This window comes from Hemitrygon akajei, chromosome 14 (assembly GCF_048418815.1).
Source record: "Hemitrygon akajei chromosome 14, sHemAka1.3, whole genome shotgun sequence".
NCBI lineage: Eukaryota > Metazoa > Chordata > Chondrichthyes > Myliobatiformes > Dasyatidae > Hemitrygon > Hemitrygon akajei.
In genome coordinates, this window is record NC_133137.1 from 79,873,394 (window position 1) to 79,895,221 (window position 21,828).

General features: G+C 43.2%; 1 protein-coding gene across 7 annotated transcripts in view; it reads right to left on the minus strand.

The window, feature by feature from the left end:
* Positions 1-1,030: 1,030 nt before the first annotated feature.
* The window catches only part of dclre1c (DNA cross-link repair 1C, PSO2 homolog (S. cerevisiae)), a 102,013-nt gene continuing 81,215 nt past the window's right edge, over positions 1,031-21,828 (minus strand). For all 7 annotated transcript variants that reach the window (XM_073066441.1, XM_073066445.1, XM_073066440.1 and 4 more), the window contains 3 exons: positions 17,642-17,730; positions 14,665-14,762; positions 1,031-3,579 (listed from right to left, as the gene is read on the minus strand). In XM_073066441.1, the coding sequence (XP_072922542.1) occupies positions 2,621-3,579; positions 14,665-14,762; positions 17,642-17,730 (1,146 nt within the window). In that variant the 3' untranslated portion in view covers positions 1,031-2,620. The remainder of the gene's footprint in view (positions 3,580-14,664; positions 14,763-17,641; positions 17,731-21,828) is intronic.

A 21,828-nucleotide genomic window follows, 5' to 3' on the forward strand; every position in this document is an offset into this window, starting at 1 on the left:
TCATCTGGAGAAGAGGGATGCTTATGTTCTTGGACTACAGTTCAGCTTTCAGCACCATAATTCCCTCCAGGCTCGACAAGATGCTCAGAGACCTCAACCTTCACCCTGCCTTGTGCAGCTGGACCTTGAACTTCCTGGCAGATCGCCAGCAGGTGATAAGAGTGGGTTCCCTCACCTCTGACCCTCAACACAGGTGCCCCTCGGCTGTGTACTGAGCCCCCTCCTTTACTCTCTGTATACCCATGACTGTGTCGCCACCCACAGCTCCAATCCGCTAATTAAATTTGCTGACGACGCTACACCTATTGGCCTAATCTCAAATAATAATGAGGCAGCCTACAGAGAAGTTATCACACTAACACAGTGCTGTCAAGAAAACAACCTCTCCCTCTATGTCACAAAAACAAAGAAGCTGGTTGTAGACTACAGGAGGAATGGAGACGGGCTAACCCCTATTGATGTCAATGGATCTGGGGTTGAGAGGGTGAACGGCTTTAAGTTCCTTGGCATAAACATCTCTGAGGATCTCACATGGTCTGTACATATCGGCTGTGTGGTGAAAAAGGCACAACAGCGCCTCTTCCACCTCAGACGGTTGAGGAAGTTTGGTTTGCACCCCCCCCCCCCCCCAAATTCTAAGAACTTTCTATAGGGGCAAAATTGAGAGCATCCTGACTGGCTGCATCACTGCCCCGTATGGGAACTGTACTTCCCTCAATCACAGGACTCTGTAGAGAGTGGTGCGGACAGCCCAGCGCATCTGTAGATGTGAACTTCCCGCTATTCAGGACATCTACAAAGACAGGTGTGACTGGAAACCCGAGTCACCCCAAGCACAAACTGTTCCAGCTGTTACCATCCGGGAAACGGTACCGCAGCATAAAAGCCAGGACCAACAGGCTCCGGGACAGCTTCTTCCACCAGGCCATCAGACTGATTAATTCATGCTGACACAACTGTATTTCTATATAATATTGACTACCCTATTGTACATATTATAAATTATTATAATTGCACATTTGAACAGAGACGCAATGTAAAGATTTTTACTCCATACATATGAAGGATGTAAGTAATAAAGTCAATTCAATTCTGCAACATTGAATCACAGTAGATTTAATTTTACTTTTTTGACACTGATCAATAAAAAAGACTCGTGTCAAAGTGAAAACAAATTTCTACAAATTGGTCTAAAATGTATTACAATTATTAAACACAAAATAGTTGATTGCACCCCCTTCAAGTCAGACCTGGTTATACAGGTACATAATTCATTGAAAGTGGTATCACAGGTAGATAGGGTTGTAAAGAAAGCTTCTTGGCACATTAGTCTTCATATTTCAAAGCACTGAGTACAGGAGTTGCAATGTTATGTTGAAGTTGTACAAGACATTGGTGAGGTCTAATTTGGAATATTATGCGCAGTTTTGGTTACTGACCTACAGAAAGGATGTAAACACGGTTGAAAGAGTATACAGAAAATTTACAAGGATGTTGCCTGGTCTGGAGGACCTGAGTGAAAAGGAATGATTGAATAGTTTAGGACTTTATTCCTTGAAATGTAGAAGATTGAGAGGAGATTTGATAGAGGTGTACAAATCTATGAGGGGTAAATATTGGGTAAATTTAAGCTGGCTTTTTCCCACTGAAGTTGGGTGGGACTACAACTAGAAGTTATGGGTTAAGGGTGAAAGCTGAAAAAGTCTTCACTCAGAGGGTCTTAAGTGTGAATGAGCTGTCAGCGCAAGTGGTACACGTGAGCTCGATTTCAATGTGTAAGAGAAGCTTGGACAGGTACGTGGATGGTAGTGTTATGGAGGGCTATGGTCCCAGTGCAGGTCGATGGGGGTAGGCAGTTTTAATGGACTAGATGGGCTGAAGGGCCTGTGTCTGTGCTGTACTTTTCTACGACTCTATACCACGTGAGCGAGAGACTGCAGTGTATGTGTGAGAGAGACAGACAATATGGGGACACTTGAATACATTCACGAGTGACAGGCTGTATGGTGTGTGTGCATGTGAAATTACACAACAGTATACATGCAATTGTAAATGCATGTGACACTGTATGCACAGGTGTGTGCGCACAATTGCATGTGTTAATGGTGAGGAGGGCATATTCAGAAAGATAAAACAAGCTAGAACAGAAGGTCCCAGTGGCGCAGAGGGTAGAGTCACTGGCTCGTAACACCAGGGGTCTGGGTTCAATCCTGAGCTCAGGCACTATCCATGTGGAGTTTGCACGCTCTCTGTGACCAAGCGGGTTTTCCCCAGTTGCTCCTGTTTCTTCCCACATCCCAAAGGCATGCAGGTTGGTAAATTAAGTGGATGATGTAAATTGTGACGAGTGATAAGGGATTGGTGCTGGAGGGGAGGTGGAGGTAAGATCTTACAGAAGGACATACATGGAAGATTATCTTATGAAATTGGATAGCAAGCACAAGAGGCCAAGCAGTCTACTCCTGCATTCCTACAGCATAGATGTTGAAGGTCCTATTTTCCCAAAAGTAACACAAATTATGCATTAGTGCAGAGAAACGAGAGCCATTTGATTGAAGTTCTGGGTTGTCCACTTCACCTTAGCTCCAGTGTTCTCATCCCCACCAGCGGCAGACCTGCACTACAATTTGCAGCCACTCGCGTGTTTGTGTTTTTCGGTTTTCACGGCCTCTCCCGCAGCTAATTTACAGTAAATGACATTCAGTTCCTCGGCCGGAGGTAACTCACAGTCCGGGGTGGACGGTATCTCAAACTCTGAGGATGTCTGAGAGTCATCAGATTTAAAACCAGAAGTCACGCTTTGTTCTCGTCCTTCTGGGAGGCAAGAGGCAGTATTTGTATTCGAAAGCCCTGACGGTGTATCCTTAATGCTGACATTGAGCACTGGGTGGGAACTGCACTGAATGCTCGATGGACAACTTGGAGGTTCATAGTTCTGCGGTCGTTCTCCAGTGCTAACTTTCCCTAGTCTCATTAAATTTAGTGTTGCTTTGTCATTGCTGTTGGGGAACTTCAGAGAGTCCACTCCGTTGTCTGGGGCGTGAACAGGCTCTTTTCCGAACAAGCTGCCCTGACTGCCTTGCTCTGAAATGTGGGTTGACTGGGACGAAGTCTGCGAGGGAAAGAAGGTGGAATCTCCATCTTCGGAATCGCTGAAGAGCTTGGGAGAGTGTGGACTGGCCTCTTGTTCCCCAACGTTTTCTGAACCCTCGTCCGTTTCGGATACCGAAGCTGGCTCCTGCTTGAAAAACAAGCCCCAAGGAGGTGTGTCTGTCTCACAGGCTGCTGTTCCCTTCTCCCACCGCTCCGTGGGATCGGCAGACTGTTGACACTGCGTCAAGCTTGCGTCATCCTTAGCGCGGACCTCCTCAATCTCGTCATCTTCATCTTCGTCGTTTGACTCCTCACAGTCGAAGAACTCGGGATTTTGGCAGATGGTCTGCTCACTGGCACCATCTGTGAGCACGTCTCCATTGTGTTCAGGGGTTTCCCCAGTGGGTGGCGAGAGTTGTGGAGCGCACGATACTCGCTTTGATGGAATTGGATGGCAGTCATCGAAGAGGTCCTTGTAGTCTGCGTCTGAAAGAGAAACAGCTTTATATTCACAGAAGGAGGCCATTTGGCCCAAATGGTCCATGCTGACCACAATGCCCCATCCAAGTTAGACCCAAGAAAGATCTTACTTTAATGTAAATTCTGCTGAGGCTTTAGAAGACAGTCAGACACCATTTGAGTATTGTGACCAGTTTTGGGCCCCATTATTAAGAAAGGATGTGCCGTTGTTAGAGAGGGTCCAGAGGGAGGTTCGCAAGAATTATCCCGGGAATGAGACGGTTAACACATGAGGAGTGTTTGATGGCTCTGGGCCTGTACTTGCTGGAATTTAGAAGAATGGTGGGGGTTGAGGGGGGGAATTTCATTGAAATCCTATTGAATATTGAAAGGCCTAGATAGAATGGATGTGGAAAGGATGTTTCCTATCGTGGGAGAGTCTAGACAGCCTCAGAACAGAAGGCCATCCATTTAGAACAGAGATGAAGAGGAATTTCTTTGGCCAGAGGGTGATGAATCTGTGGAATTCATGGTCACAGACAGGTATCGAGGCCAGGTTATCGGGTATATTTAATGTGGAGGTTGATAGATTCTTGATTAATCAGGGTGCCCAAAGTTATGGGGAGAAGGGCTTTAGAGGCATGAGAGAGGGGTTTGCCCAGGTGGATTAGAGGGGAATACTGGCGAGGAGGATGGCAAAACAGATGGCTGAAGTTTCTGGGAGTAGTTCACAAGGCGCAGGATAGTTATGTCCTACAGAAGTTGTAGTTCTCAAAAGGCAGGGCTAGGCAACTGTGGCTGACAAGGGAAGTTAAGGACTGCATAAAAGCCAAGGAAAGGGCTTCTAAGGTAGCAAAAGTGAGTGGGAAGTTGGATGATTGGGAAGCTTTTAAAATCCAACAAAAGGCAATTAGAAAAAGCTATAAGAAGGGAAAAGATGAAATATGAGAGCAAAGTAGCCAATAATATAAAGCAAGATAGTGTAAGTTTTTTCAGTTATATAAATAAAAGGAAGGTGAGACTTGATATTGGACCACTGGAAAATGATGTAGGTGAGGTAGTAATGGGGGACAAAGAAATGGCAGATGAACTTAGAAACAAGAGAAAATCTGCTGATACTGGAAATCCAAGCAACACACACAATGCTGCAGGAACTCAGCAGGTCAGACAGCACCTATGATAAAAAGTACAGCTGACGTTTTGGTCTGAGACCCTTCATCAGTACTGAAGGAAAAACAGGATGAGGAGTAGAGTTAAAAGGTAGGAGGTGGGGAAGGGGTGAGGGGTGGGAGAAACACAAGGTGATGGGTGAAACCGGGAGGGGGAAGGGTGAAGTAAAGAGCTGGGAATTTGATTGGTGAAAGAGATACAGGGCTGGAGATGGGGGAGTCTGATAGGAGAGGACAAAAGGCTGTGGAAGAAAGAAAAGGGGGAGGAGCACCAGAGGGAGGCGATGGGCAGGCAAGGAGATGAGTTCAGAGGGGGAATGGTGAAACAGGGTCATTGCCATTCCTGGAAGTTCGAGAAATCGATGTTCATGCCATCAGGTTGGAGGCTACCCTGACAGAATACAAGGTGTTGTTCCTTCAACCTGAGTGTGGCCTTATTGTAGCAGTAGAGGAGGCCGTGGATAGACATATTGAAATGAGAATGGGAAGTGGAACCAAAACGGGTGGCCACTGGGAGATCCCACTTTCTCTGGTGGACGGAGTGTAGGTGCTCGGTGAAGTAGTCTCCTCATCTACATCGGGTCTCACTGATATACAGTAGATTACCCCAATAGATTTACAGGTGAAGGACTGACAGATGAACTTAAGTACTTCACTTCAGTCTTTGTTAAAGAAGACATTAGCAGTGTGCCAGAGGTCTGTGAGTGGCAGGGAGCAGGAGTGAGTGCCATTGCTATTACAAAGGAAATAGTGCTAGGCAAACTCAAAGGTCTTAAGGTGGATAAGTCACCTGGACCAGATGGAGTCATCCCAGAGTCCTGAAGGAGGTTGCTGAAGAGATAACAGATGCATTGGTCATGATCTTTCAAGAATTGCTTGATTCTGGCATGATCCCAGAGGACTGGAAAGTTGCAAATGTCACTCCACTCTTTAAGAGGGGAGGAAGACAAAAGAGAGGAAATTAGAGGATAGTTAGCCTAATTTCAGTAGTTGGGAAAGTGTAGGAGTCCATTACTAAGGACAAGGTTTCAGGGTACTTGGAGATTAATGATAAAATAAATCAAAAGTCAGCATGGTTTCTGTAAAGGGAAATCTTGCCTGACATGCCTGTTACAGTTCTTCAGGGAGGTAACAAGCAGTCTGGACAAAGGAGAGGAAATTAATGTCATTTGCTTGGATTTTCAGAAAGCATTTGATAAGGTGCCTCACATGAGGCTGCTTAACAAGATAAAATCTTATGGTGTTACAGGAAAGATACTGGCAAGGATAGAGGAATGGCTAACAGGCAGAAGGCAGCGAATGGGAATAAAGGGGGCATTTTCTGGTTGGCTGCCAGTGACTAGTGGTGTTCCACAGGGGTCAGTATTGGGACCACTACTTTTCACATTGTTTGTCAATTATTTAAATAGTGGAATTGATGGCTTTGTGGCAAAGTTTGCAGATGATATGAAGATGGGTGGAGTAGTGCTACGGAAGCAATGAAATTGCAGCAGGACTTAGACAAATTGCAAGAATGGGCAAAAAAGTGGCAGATGGAATAAAGCGTTGGGAAATGTATGATAATGCATTTTGGTAAAAGGAACAATAGTGCGGACTATTATATAAATGGGGAGAAAATTCAAACATCAGGAGGTGCAATGCGACTTGGGAGTCCTTGTGCAAGACTCCTAGAAGGTTAATTCACAGGTTGACTCTGGTTAAAAAAAGGGCAAATGCAATGTTGGTATTTATTTCAAGGGGAAATTAAGAAAGAAATTAGAAAAGCTAAAAGATACGAGGTTGCTTTGGCAAGTAAGGTGAAAATAAATCCAAAGGGTTTCTACAGTTATATTAATAGCAAAAGGATAGCCAGGGATAAAATTGATCCCTTAGAGAATCAGAGTGGACAGCTATGTGTGGAGCCAAAAGAGATGGGGGAGATTTTGAACAATTTCTTTTCTTCAGTATTCACTAAGGAGAAGGATATTGAATTGTGTAAGGTAAGGGAAACAAGTAGGGAAGTTATGGAAACTATGACGATTAAAGAGGAGGAAGTACTGGCGCTTTTAAGGAATATAAAAGTGGGTAAATCTCCAGGTCCTGACAAGATATTTCCTAGGACCTTGAGGGAAGTTAGTGTCCAAATAGCAGGGACTCTGTCAGAAATATTTCAAATGTCATTAGAAATGGGGATGGTACCGGAGGATTGGCGTATGGCTCATGTTGTTCCATTGCTTAAAAAAGGTTCTAAGAGTAAACCTAGCAATTATAGGCCTGTTAGTCTGACGTCAGTGGTGGGTAAATTGATGGAAAGTATTCTTAGAGATGGTATATATAATTATCTGGATAAACAGGGTCTGATTAGGAACAGTCAACATGGATTTGTGCGTGGAAGGTCCTGCTTGACAAATCTTATTGAATTTTTTGAAGAAGTTACTAGGAAATTTGATGAGGGTAAAGCAATGGATGTTGTCTATATGGACTTCAGTAAGGCCTTTGACAAGGTTCCGCACGGAAGGTTAGTTAGGAAGGTTCAACCTTTAGGTGTTAATATTAAAGTAGTAAAAGGATTCAACAGCGGCTGGATGGGAGATACCAGAGAGTAGTGGTGGATAACTGTTTGTCAGGTTGGAGGCTGGTGATTAGTGGTGTGCCTCAGGGATCTGTACTGGGTCCGATGTTGTTTGTCATATACATTAATGATCTGGATGATGGGGTGGTAAATTGGATTAGTAAGTATGCAGATGATTCTAAGATAGGTGGCGTTGTAGATAATGAAGTAGGTTTTCAAAGCTTGCAGAGAGATTTAGGCCAGTTAGAAGAGTGGGCTGAAAGATGGCAGATGGAGTTTAATGCTGATAAGTGTGAGATGCTACATTTTGGTAGGAATAATCAAAATAGGACATACATGGTAAATGGTAGGGCATTAAAGAATGCAGTAGAACAGAGTGATTTAGAAATAATGGTGCATTGTTCCCTGAAGGTGGAATCTCATGTGGATAGGGTGGTGAAGAAAGCTTTTGGTATGCTGGCCTTTAAAAATCAGAGCATTGAGTATAGGAGTTGGGATGTAATGTTAAAATTGTACAACGCATTGGTAAGGCCAAATTTGGAGTATTGTGTACAGTTCTGGTCACCAAATTATAGGAAAGATTCAGATTCAGATTATTGTCATTTAGAAACCACAAATGCAATGCAGTTAAAAAATGAGACGACGTTCCTCCAGAATGATGCCAACAAAATAGAGAGAGTACAGAGCAGATTTACCAGAATGTTACCTGGGCTTCAGCACCTAAGTTACAGAGAAAGGTTGAACAAGTTAGGTCTTTATTCTTTGGACATAGAAGGTTGAGGGAGGACTTGATAGAAGTATTTAAAATTATGAGGGGGATAGATAGAGTTGACGTGGATAGGCTTTTTCCATTGAGAGTAGGGGAATTTCAAACAAGAGGACATGAGAGTTGGGGGCAAAAGTTTAAGGGTAACACGAGGGGGAATTTCTTTACTCAGAGAGTGGTAGCTGTGTGGAACGAGCTTCCAGTAGAAGTGGTAGAGGCAGGTTCGATATTGTCATTTAAAGTAAAATTGGACAGGTATATGGACAGGAAAGGAATGGAGGGTTATGGGCTGAGTGCGGGTCAGTGGGACTAGGTGAGAGTAAGCATTTGGCACGGACTAGAAAGGCCGAGGTGGCCTGTTTCTGTGCTGTAATTGTTATATGGTTATATGGTATCGAATAGGAGATAACGCTGAGGCTTTACAAGACAGTAGTCAGGCCGCACTTGGAGTATTGGCAACAGTTTTGGCCTCCTTGTCTCAGAAAGGGTTTGTTGTCATTGGAGAGAGTCCAGAGGAGGTTCACGAGGATGATTCCAGGAATGAAAGGGTTAATATATGTAGAGCTATTGGCAGTTTTGGACCTGTACTTACTAGAATTTAAAAGAATGCATGGGGATCTCATTGAAACCTACCAAGGTGGATAAGGAGAGGATATTTTCTCTGGTGGGGGTATCCAGCCTCCAAATTGAGGGGTGACCTTTTAGAACGGAAGGAAGGAGGAATTTTTTTTAGCCAAAGAGTGACAAATCTGTGGAATGCTCTGCCACAGACTGTAGTGGAGGCCAAGTCTGTGGGTATATTCAAAACAGAATTTGATAGATTCACAATTGGTCAGGGCATCAAGGGATACAGTGAGAGGGCAGGTACGTGGGGTTGAATGGGATCTGGGATCAGCCATGATGAAATAGCAGAACAACACACACAAAATGCTGGTGGAACACAGCAGGCCTGGCAGCATCTATAGGGAGAAGCACTGTCAATGCTTCGGGCCGAGACCCTTCGTCGAGACAGTGCTTCTCCTTATAGATGCTGCCTGGCCTGCTGTGTTCTACCAGCGTTTTGTGTGTGTTGTTTGAATTTCCAGCATCTGCAGATTTCCTCGTGTTTGCTCATGAAATAGCAGAGCTGACTCGATGGGCTGAATGGCCCGATTCTGCTCCTACATTTACAGTCTTATGGTCTGAGGCGGGAGAATGGGGTTGAGAGGGAAAATAAATCATCTATGATGGAATGGTGGTGCAGATTCAATGAGCTGAATGATCTAATTCAGTTCCATGTGGTCCTCTAATACAATGAATAAGGTAGCCGGGTGGTTATTGTATTGGTATCTGCATCTCAAAATGCAAGTTCACAACAGCTGCAGGATTTAAGTTTAGTTAATCACATTATCTTGGTGAAGACTGCAGCTCTATAAAACCCTGGTTTGACCACACTTAGGACTATTGTGTTCCGGTCTGGTTGCATCATTATAGGAAGGATGCGGAAGCTTTGGGGGGGTGGGGGGGCTAAGGAGATTTACCGGGATGCTGCCTGGACTAGACAGCGTACATGTGAGGAAAGGTTGAGCAAGCTAGGGCTTTTCTCTTTGGAGAAAAAGAGGATGAGAGGTGATTTGATAGAGGTGTACAAGATGAGGTTTACATTGATCTTCGAGTAGGTTAAAGAGTCAAGACAACATTGTGGGCTGAAGGGTATTTACTGTTCTACATTCAAAATGAATCTGGCAGCATTGAGCATGATCCTAAAGCTACCAGTCTGTGGTTAAAACAAAACATCTGTTTTAGTAAAGCCCTAGGGAAGGAGGTGGACTGTCTGGGCCAAGGAGCCTCAGTCCAAGAAGAACTGGGGGTGGGTGACGCACTTGAGTGTCAGCTGGCAGGCAATTAAATTACAAACAGGTCAGTATGTGAGTTAGTTAGCCAGTGGGGAATGAGAAGGAAATGGGACTGACTTGCCTATTCTTCAAACTCCACGCTGTCCAAAGACAGCACTGACCTTTGCAATACCTTACTATGACGCAGTTTCTAATTACGATTACCATCAAAGGGAGTGAAGAATGTTTAATGGTAGTAATTTTACACTGCTGGTCTGAGAAAATAAGTTAACTGCAGTGATATCAGGAAATTTGGTGTGGGTGGGTGTGTTTGTGTGTGAGAGAAAGAGAGACAGAGATAGAACTAACATTCCCCCTCATACTTTTTTTTCCAGTCACCTTACAATTATGTCTCTGGTATTAGTCATTTCCGCCTTGGGAAAAGATCTCTGGCTGTCCACTCGATCTATGCTTCTTAGCAACTATAAATAATTATGTTTTCATAGCCACATGGATTAAAATTTCAGGTCTCCTGCATTCTATTCATGCCTTCTTCAAATTTCAAAGTACATGTTTAATCTAAGTATGCATATTATATACAAACTTGAGATTTGTCTCCTTACAGGGAGCCATAAAACAAAGAAACCCAATAGAAGCCACTAAAGATTGTCAGACACCCAATGTGCAGGAAAAAAAAACTCTGCAAACAATAAAAGCAAATATCATTCAGAACTGAAGTTCACGAAAGTGAGTCACAGGCATGAAACTTTCTCCATTTACGATAGTAACATTAAAATTTAGAACTGCACTTAAATACATGACTGTCTAATCAACAGTTTACATTAGAGCAATTTATCAATTATTTTGATGACAAAATACAGCACACATTATAAACATAGTTTATGGTTTGTAAAAATGCACTTTTAAAATTATTCAGTCCATCTATTCAAACAATGAATAGATCGGGGTTCCCAACCTTTTTTATGTCATGGAGCCCTACCATTAACTGAGGGTCCGTGGACACCAGGTTGGGAACTACAGGACTAGATTGTGCTGCACTTTAAAATTTAAATGTTACTGTTTTAAATGGTCTGCACTCAGAAGTTAACCTAACTTCTCACCTTAAACTCAAGAACTATCCTTTTGCAGTTGGATTTATAAAAGGATCATTTCAAGTTAATCATCAGCAGAATGCAGAAGACTTGCAATTTTAATCCATGTGGTAATGAAAATTTAGTAACTTTACAAAAAAAAAAGAAAATTTAGTTACTTACAGCTGCTAAGAGGCATAGATCATGTGGACAGCCAGAGACCTTTCCCAGAGTGGAAATGACTAATACCAGGGTTATAACTTTAGGGTGACTGGAGGAAAATATGAGGGGGTATGTTAGAGGTAGATTTTTATTTATTATTTTCAATTAATTAATTTTTTTCTTTTTAAAAAAAAAGAGAGTGGTGGGTGTGTGGAACTCCCTGCCAGGGATATAGCAGACAGAAACAGATACATTAGGGGCATTTAAGAAACTGAGATAGGCAACAGATGATTGAAAAATGGAGGGCTATGTAGGAGGGATTGATTTTGAAGTAGGTTAAAAGATCAGCACAACATCATAGGCCAAAGGCCCTGTACTATGCTGTACTGTTCTATGCTCTTATTATTCCAAATGAACACAAGGAATAGAAGTAATGGCAGGCCATTCGGCCCCTCCTACCTGTGCCACTATTCAGTAAGATTACAGTTGATCTTTAACCACAGCACCACCTTCCTGCCAGAGTCTCATACCTCTGAGCTGTGGTGTTCTAAGTTCTGAGTTGGGTAGAACGGTTACACAGAACTGTACAGCATAAGAACAGGCCATTTTGCCCATTAAGTTATGGCAGACTAATTAAACGAGTGATTAAATGTCTAATTAAAGTAATCCCTCTTCCCTTACAAAATTGATATCCCTCCATTATTCATTTGCCAATTTAAATGCCTCAAACAATTCTATTGTTTTTTTAAACTTTCTATTTTGAGGTACAGCGTGGAACAGGCCCTTTGAGCCACACCACCCAGCGTCCCACCAATCTAATCCTAGCCTATCACAGGACAATTTATGATGAACAATTAGCCTTCCAACTGGTACGTCTTTGGATTACGGGAGGAAACCGGAGCGTCCTGTGGAATCCCACGCGGTCATGCGGAGAATGGACAAACTCCTTACGGACGGCGCCAGAATTGAACTCTGAATTCCGAGCTGCAATAGCATTGCGCTAACTGCTATGATAACATGGTGCTCAGTAGTGTATATCACTACCACCTCTGGCAGTGCATTCCTGACACCCAGCACTCCGCACACTTCCTCTCAACTGATCCCCACTTACACTAGACGGCGTACTTTAAAAGTTAGATATCTTGACCCTAGGAAATAGGCAAGACCATAAGATATAGGAGCAGGATTAGACCATTCAGCCCATCAAGTCTGTTCTATCATTCCATCATGGCTGATTTATTATCCCTCTCAACCCCATTCTCCTGCCTTCTCTCGTAACATTTGATGCTTTGACTAATCAAAAACCAATTGACTTCTTTAAATATACCAAATGACTTGGCCTCCACAGTCGTCTGTGGCAATGAATTTCACAGATTCACCACCCTCTGGCTAAAGACGTTGTTTCTCATCTCTGTTCTAAATGGACGTCCCTCTATTCTGAGGCTGCACCCTCTGGTCTTAGACCCCACCATTGTTGGAAACATACTCTCCAAGCAGGGCTGAAATGGCAAGCACGAGAGGGCACAGTTTTAAGGTGCTTGGAAGTGGGTACAGAGGAGATGTCAGGGGTAAGTTTCATACACAGAGAGCGGTAAGTGCATGGAATGGGCTGCTAGCGATGGTGGTGGAGGCAGATACGATAGGGTCTTTTGAGAGACTTCTGTATAGGTACATGGAGCTTAGAAAACTAGAGGGGTATGGGTAGCCCTAGGTAATTTCTAAGGTAAGGACATATTCGGCCCAGCTTTGTGGGCCGAAGGGCCTGTATTGTGCTGTAGGTTTTCTATGTTTCTATATCCATATCTCCATATCTGCATAACACTACCTGCCCCTCCACCTATCTTTATATCATCTGCAAACTTGGCCACAAAGCCATCAATTCCATGATCCAAATCACTGACATATAACATGAAAAGAGGCAGTCTCAATACTGACCCTTACAGAACACCATTAGTTACCAGCAAACCAGCTGCCCCTTTATTTCCACTCTTTGCCTCCTGCCAATCAGCCAGTCTTCTATCTATGCAAGTTTATTTCCTATATCATGTACTTTCATCTTGTTAAGCAGCTTCCTGTGCAGCAACCTTGTCAAACGCCTTCTGAAAATCCAACTGAACAACATCCACTGACTCTCTTCTTTCTGTTCAGTCTATTTCCTCAAAGAATTCCAACAGATCTGTCAGGCAAGATTTTCCCTTGAGGAAGCCATGCTGACTATGGTCTATTTTGTCATGAGCCTCCAAGTACCCCCAAAATCACATCCTTAACAGTAGACTCCAAAATCATCTCAACCACTGAGGTCAGGCTGACTGCCTATAATTTCCTTTCTTCTGCCTTCTTCCCTTACAGAGTAGAGTGATATTTGCAATTTTCCAGCCCTCCAGAACCATTCCAGAATCTATTGATTCTTGAAAGATTACCACCAATACCTCCATGATCTCCACAGCTACCATTTTAAGGTGACTTGCCTACCATCAGAATTTTCATCTTCCCAAGCACCTTCTCCTTAGTATAGCAACTACACTCAATTTTTCCCTGACATTCGTGAATTTCTGGCATACTGCTAGTGTCTTCCACATCAAAGACTGACGCAAAATACTTAAGTTCATCTGCCATTTCTTTCGATATGGGCTTCATCAGCTCTCCCCTCAGCCTTTGCTGCTCCTGAGAAAACAACCCAAGTTTGTCCAATCTATTGTTATAATTCATGCTCTCTAATCCAGGCAGCATCCTGGTAAACCTCTTCTGTACCCTCTCCAAACCCTTCACATCCTTCCCATAATGGGGTGGTCAGAACTGAAGGCAATACTCCAGCTACACCCTAACTAGAGTTTTGTAAAGTTGCAACGTAACTTCCTGACTCTGCAACTCAATGCCTCAACTAGTAAAGGCAAGCATGCCATATTCCTCCTTTACTAACCAATTGACTTGTGTCATCCACTTCCAAAGTTAAAAAGGCACAAATAACTTTTCTTCCGCTCTGCCATCAGATTTCTGAGCGGTCCATGAACTCATGAACACTACATCACTCTTCTGCGAGACTTACGTTCCACACGGGGAGGTGGGGTGGAGATATGTCTCTACCAAAGGAGATGTAAGGCACTCCTTTCCTCTGCTAGCCTGCAGGTCACCCTTGGGCAAGATGTAGCACTTGCTTAGCTCCCTGATCAGGGTCACGTGAAACCATGGGAGCAGGTGGTGGATGGTCATATGAGCAGCTGGTGCATATCACAAGTCCTGGCTATGTGACCACTGATGCCAGGCAGACAATCTCTGAAGAGTATTGATAATGAGTGGGGTCACCCATCTTGAAAAGGCACTGCCCAGAAGAAGGCAATGGCAAACTACTTCTCCAGAAAAATTTGTCAGTAACAATCATGGTCATGGAAAGACCATGATCGCCCACATACAATACAGGACATAATGATGATGCGTTCCACACACGCATCACCCTCTGTGTAAAACAACCTACCTCTGACATCCCCCTTTATACTTTCCTCCAATCAGCTTAAAATTATACCCCCTCATTGTTTGGGCTCAGATGTTCCGATGCACATACCTTCTTGATTTAAGAGATTCTGCCTCGACCTTTTCAGCTTTCCCAGTGGCCTGTATGTGGCTTCCTGCCTTGATCCCTTTCTGCAAAATGTTTTCAAACTGAAGAACAAAAGACAAAGAAAATGTATCACAATTAAAAGCAACAGAACGACCACTGATGTCAAAGTCCATTCAATGTTACTACCCTCCAAGTAAAAGCTGCTCACTACACAGGAGAGAACAGATGCTTTATCTGCAACAAGAAACAATCTACAGGACATCTCAGTGAGCCAACTAAAAGCTGGAAAGTTATACTGCATTTAGAGTTAGTTATAAAGTCATTGAGCACCGCGGCACAAATATAGGCCCTTTCAGTCTATTCCAAACTGTTTTGTCTTGTCCCATCTTCTGCCATCCAGTCCATAGCTCTTCCATCCATGTACTTATCCAAATTTCTCTTAAATGTTGAAATCAAACCCACATTTACAACTTCTGCTTCCAGCTCACTCCAAATCCTCTGAGTGAAGAAGTTCCCCTCATGTCCTCCATAAACACTTCACTTTTAACCCATGACCTCCAGTTCTAGTCTCACCCAACCTCAGTGGAAAAAGCCTGCTTGCATTTACCCCTTTCTATATCCCTCATAATTTTGTATACCTCTATCAAATCTCCCCTCATTCTCTTGTGCTCCAGGGAATAAAGTCCCAACCTATTCAACCTTTCCCTACAACTCAGACCCACAGTCCTGGTAACATCCTTGTAAATTTTCACTGCACTCTTTCAATCTTATTGATATCTTTTCTGCAGGTAAGTGACTGGAACTGCACACAATACTCCAAATTTCGCTTCAATAACATCTTACACAACTTCAACATAACATCCAACTCCTGTGCTCGATACTTAGAATTATGAAGGCCAATGAGCCAAAATCTGAACATTGTGGACATGTGGTGGTGGTACTGAAAACATGGCGACACACGCAGGCTGCCCCCAGCACATCCTCAGGCTGTGTTGGTTATTAATGCTAGCAAAGCATTTCATTGTAGATTTCGATGTGTATGTGACTGATGACTCTCAAATCTCGAAAAGCTTTCTTCACAATCCTGTTGACCTGTGATGACACTTAAGGAATTATGGATGTGTTCTCTCAGATCCCCCTGTTCTACCACACTCCTCGGTACCCTACATTCACTATCCTACCCTGGTTCGTCCTCTCAAATAATTACTCATTATATGTCTCCTTCAGTGGAATTTCTAATTATATTAGTTTCTTGTGAAGCTGCATACAGTGAGGGGGGGGTGAGAGACGGGGGGTGCGAGAGGGAGGGTGTGCGAGAGAGAGGGTGTGCGAGAGAGAGGGTGTGCGAGAGAGAGGGGGGAGAGAGGATATGAAAGACAGGTTTTCCACTGTACCTCGGTACATGTGACAACAATAAACCTATACTAATTCTGTCTCTGCCCTTCATGAGTTTATACACCTGTATAAGATCATCCCTTATCCTCTTATGCTTCAATCAGAGAAGTCCCAACCTGCCCAACCATTCAGTCCTGAATCCCAGCAACAGCGTTACAAACCTCTTAGTCATAAGTCCTGACAGCACCCTTAGAAACCGCGACCATTGTTAGAAGTCTTGTTTACACTAGTACTAGGTCACATTCCATTCCAAACAGGTCTAGTAACTGCCAGTTTGCTCTCCTCTTCGTCCTTCATCTCAGTTGGAATCATTCTACCCTTAGTGACCGCACCCTCTGTTGCCACACTTAGATTTCGTCCCTAAACCTTCCCACTTCTTTCTCTTCGTCAGCTGTTCTTCAAAACCCAACTCAGTATCTCCTTCTGTGACCAGCCAACATCTCAGAGATGGTGCACTGCATTAAAGATGCAAGATAAATCAAGTTTTCTTTAAAATTCAGCTTAAGAATCAGAATCAGGTTTACTATCCCAGTCTTATACAACGCGAAATTATAAACACGGAATGCTGGAGGAGCTCAGCAGGTCAAGCAGCATCTATGTAGAGGAATAAACAGGCGAGACCTTTCATCAGGAGCTGAGAAAATGAAAGTTGGAAGAAGACAAAGATTTCTGACATCTCCACCTTCCTTCAGATCTGTACAGCAGAGAAACAGGTCCTCAACCCATCATGTCCATGACAACTACCCAGTCCCCATTGGAGGGCAGGTAGAGTTAGAAACTACGTGGGATGAGGTGGTGGTGAAGGTGTCATCCTTAAACTCTCCTTGGCCCACCCATCACTTAGGGCTCGTATCTCACCCCTCCCCTTTCCTTTATACCTCCCATCTCCCCCTCCACCTTTAAGTGTGTTCAGCAACTACACCTTAGGAAGCTTCTTATAAACACAAGAGATTCTGCAGATGCCAGAAATCAAGAGCAACACACACAAAGTGCTGGAAGAACTCGGCAGTTTGGGCAGCATCTATGGAAATGAATAAATATTTCAATCAAGATCTTCATCAGAAAGGAAGGGGGCAGAAGCTAGAATCCAGAAAAGAAAGGGGCTGGTATCCATCATTAAGGAACCCCATCACCCAGCCCAAGTTTTGCTACCATCAGGAAGGAGGTACAGAAGCCTGAAGACACACACTCAATGATTCAGGAACAGTTTCTTCCCCTCTGCCATCAAATTTTTGAATGGACATTGAACCCATGAGCACTAACGATCTCAGTACATTTTTATTTCTGTTTTTGCACTATTTATTTAATTTAGCTGATTACATATGTGCAAATATATATTATATATACACACACAATGTAATTCACATTTTTTCTATTATTTTGTATTATATTGTATTGCTGCCGCAAATACAAATTTCACAACACATACTAATAATATTAACCCGATTCAGATTCTGAAGGAAGAAAGAATGAGGTAGTGTTTATGGGTTTGCAGACATTAAGATTTTTAAGCAAAGAAAAATGACATTTTAAAGGAGTGAAGTTCATTCACAAACACCGAGCTGACATCAAATGGTCTACTCACAACTCCCTAGTCTCTTCATACGTCTTGCCAATGGGAACCACATTCGGATAGATGGTCACAGGTTGAATGTACGAGATGAAATCCTTAATCTGGCAGCAAAGGGAGGAATGAGAGGGAAGGTAAAAGAGAAAAAAGAATGTAAACATGTTCGAGATCACAGGGAGGAGAGGTGGCACTGTGGCCTACTGGTTAATACATCGCTTAACAGCACGAGACATCACTGATCAGGTTAAATTCCTGCCTCTGTCTTTATGGAGTTTACATGTCCCCCTGTGACCATGTGGGTTCCCTCCGGGTGCTCCACTTCCCCCTACCCCCGACAGTCCAGAGATATTCCGGTGAGGATTAGTGAGCTGTGTGCATATTATGTTGGTGAAGAAGCATGAAGACACTTGTGGGCTGCCCAGCATAATCCTCGCTGATTTGATTTGATACAAACAGCACATTTCACTCTATGTTTTGATGTACGTGTGGACAATTAATGCTAATTTTTAAAATATCTTTTTCTCTAAGACACCCCACCAACGGTGCAGAGGTCATGAAAAGCATTACTCCAGATCACTTGTTTGTTATGTCTCCCGTATTGAGGGACACAGTCTCAACCTCAAAACAAAGTACACATGAGAGTTTGTGGTTTCTCAAGTTGTACAAGTAAATGTGCCATCTGCTTAGGAATTGGTGGGTAATTTCCACCAGGACAAAGCATAGTCATTTTTCAGTTTTACTGGGTTTACGGGAGAGGGGGTGGACAGTCCAGTCACATTGTCACAAGTACTGAGATACAGTGAAATGCTTGTTAGTATGCCATACATAATTACACAGAAAAGCAAGAGGAAATATGATTCAATACTTAGAAATATTTGCTCCATGTTCCTGTATACCATTATCTGACTAAAACAAGCTAACAGGCTCCTTTCAGAGAGTGCAGCTGCTGGAATCTAGAGCAACACACAAATTTCTACAGATGTACCGTGGAGAACATTCTAACTGGCTGTATCACCATCTGGTATGAAGGGGCCTCTACACGGGATCAAAATAAGCTGAGAAAAGTTGTAAACACAGTCAGCTCCATCATGGGCACTGAAATCCTCAAGGAGTGATGCCTCGAAAAGAGAGCATGCATCATCCAATACTCCCCAATGCCATTAGGCTTTACAATTCAACCGCCAGGACTTAAGAACTTTTTAAAAGCTATTATTAATGCTTTTTGAGATAGTGATTTAGATGCATATCATATTTTTATCTGAGTTAAGTATTGCATGTAATTAGTTTTGCTACAACAAGTGTATGGGACATTGGAAAAAAAAGTTGAATTTCCCCATGGGGATGAATAAAGTATCTATCTATCTATCTATCAAGGACCTTGAATATGCCCTTTTATCATTGTTACCATCAGGGAAGAGGTACAGGAGCCTGAAGGCACACAATCAACGATTCAGGTCTCCCCCTCTGCCATCTGATTTTGAAGGGACAATGAACCCATGAACACTAACTCACTACTTTTTCTTTTCTCTCTCTCTTTTAGGCATTACCTATTTATTTTTTTTAAATAAACGTACCTACTATAATTTAGTTTTTATTATTATGTATTGCATTGTACTGCTGCTGCTTAACAACACATAAGCCGGTGATATTAAAACTGATTCTGAAAAGCTGGAGGAACTCAGCAGGCCAGGCGACATTTATAGGAGGGAAATGGACAGTCAATGTATCGGGTCGAGACCATTCATCTGGAGCAGCGTCAGAGGTGGATAATCTTGGACTGAGCTTTATCTTTGGTCCAGCTGCTCACTGGTGGCTGGTGAAGACCTACAGAAGGGACATTTCCAACTCATCGCCCACCTCCCCACTAATTCCGAGTGTTCGATTGGACCGTAAAATTGTTATTTTCTTTGTGTTTTGAAATTTCTGATGCCTACTTGTATTTTGTCAATGTGCATAAATTGTTTTTTGCATTTCCTAGTGGGTACAGTTCTTTGTGTTATTCTGGAAACTTCTAGCGCATCATATTATTTGAATAGGGGCTATCTGATCCCAACGTCCGGTTACGATGGCTCTACCAAATGCATGCAACAGCTTTCTGGTGGTCAAAAAGTTAAGAAATCTGACTAAAAACATCACTAGAAATACTTTTTCTGAGGTAAATTCCGTAAAATTATCACCGCGAAGAGCGATTGGGGGACTGCTGGCGAGGCGAGTTCGGGGGATGGTGGGTTGCAGATGGAGTGAGCCAGTCAGAGAGAAATCAGGACAGTGGAGCTTCGATGCCCATACAATTGGTCTGGGTGATAGATTGGATTGCTCTGGGTGCCAAGAGGAGAAGTCAGGGTGGAGGAGTTTCAGTGCCCGTACGACTGGCCCGGATGCGTGGTTGGATCACTCTGGGTGCTGAGCTGATTTGAAGAGTTTGAGAGCAGCTTCAGGCTGGGTGGTGAAATCTGGGCCTGCAGCGAGTCCCTGGGCGGCACGGTCTAGGCCCTGAGCCTTTTGCTGCAGCTGTGCCCGGGTCCTAGTGCGAGGTATGATACGCTGCTTAGAAAATTTAATGCTGGCCTAGAATGGAGGCAGGAGCCAATTTTGCTCACTGTCCACGATCTTCACTCCTCTCTCCAGGGTTCCAGAGCCTTTTGCTGTTCTGTTGCTTCATCAATTTAAACAGAAGTTTAGACAGAAAAGAGAGTGCCGGGATCTGGGACTAGAGCTGATATTGCTCCTTCTCCATGACTGTCACTTCTCTCTTCACGGTGCTACGGGTATGAAGATTGCCCCAGCTGTTGTGCTCTGTGCCCGCAAATATGATGAACTGATAAGCAAGGCTTTGGGCCTACTCCAGGTTGCGGATCTGAGGACTCAATTTTGGTTCGAATTGCTGTTACTCACTTCAGTTGTTTGCATGATTTGTGTTTTTTTCTCTTGTGCATTGGGTATTGGTCTTTTATTTTAATTCTTTTTTTTAAATTGGGTTCTTTCAGGTTTCTCACTTTGTGGCTACCTGTGAGGAAGCAAATCTCAAGGCTATATAATTTATACAGTCTTTGATATTAAATGTACTTAGAATGCGATTGGTGAACTCTATCTACAAATTTGAATGGAATGTCTGTTATCTGTGGTAAAAGAGCAAAACACTTTGGCTTGCCATCTTCGCTTTGTTATTTTCTGCCTTTGCTACTGGACTCTTGCTGCTCGCCCTTTCCAATTTTTTTGCTCCCTTAAAATGATCGCAAAGCAGTAAGTTTTATGACTTCTTAATCAAAACATCAGAATCCAACACTTGCCGGATATAACCATGAGCACTTGACTATACAAACAGCTCAATGGAAACACGAAGAACAATTCCAAGTTAGACTAACATGAAAATTAATGTTCTAGAATTAAGAATATGCTTTCAGAAAAAGGGTCACCTTTTCCATAGCTTCCCACAGAGCAGGTGTTTCCCAACCCAGGGTCCACAGACCCTTTGCTTAATAGTATTGGTTCATGGCATAAAAAAGGTTGGAAACCCTTGCCACAGAGCTGACTTATTACGTCTCTCAACCCTATTCTCCCCATAACTTGGCCTGACTAATCAAGAACCTATCAGCTTCCACTTTAAGCATACCCAATCACTAGGCCTTCACAGCTGTCCATGGCATTGAATTCCACAGATTCACCAACCTCTGGCTAAAGGAATTCCTCCTCATCTCTGTTCTAAAGAGATTCTCTTGACATCTCTGTTCTTTCCACAGAGCCCTACAATACAGAAATTTGAGGAAGGGAGGAGGAATTTATTCTGTGGAGTACAGAGACTATATTCTCTAACCTTGCCAGCTGATGGTGTAGTCAATATCAGCACCAGCCTCCTAGGTGAGTGGATCTGGGTTCAAATCCGGCCAACTCTTTGCACACTTTCCATCTGTGCTGGGTTGAGCATCGAGCTAACAACTTAGCCTCATAAAAGAAAAAGACAAAATGCTAAAGAAATGGCAAGGTTGCTGCCCAATGTGCCACAAGGCACGGACAAGTATAACAATTCTCTAAGGAGCAGTGAAAGTGGAGTCATTTTATTCAAGAATGAGTAGAAAAGATTTTCAGTCTATGAATGAGTCTTCGATTACAGGGACAGGCAAGAAAATAACAGAACAGTCACCATCTGTTCTCCACATCCAATTTCTCCAACTTCCAATAACTTTTCCCCTCCCCCTCCCCTC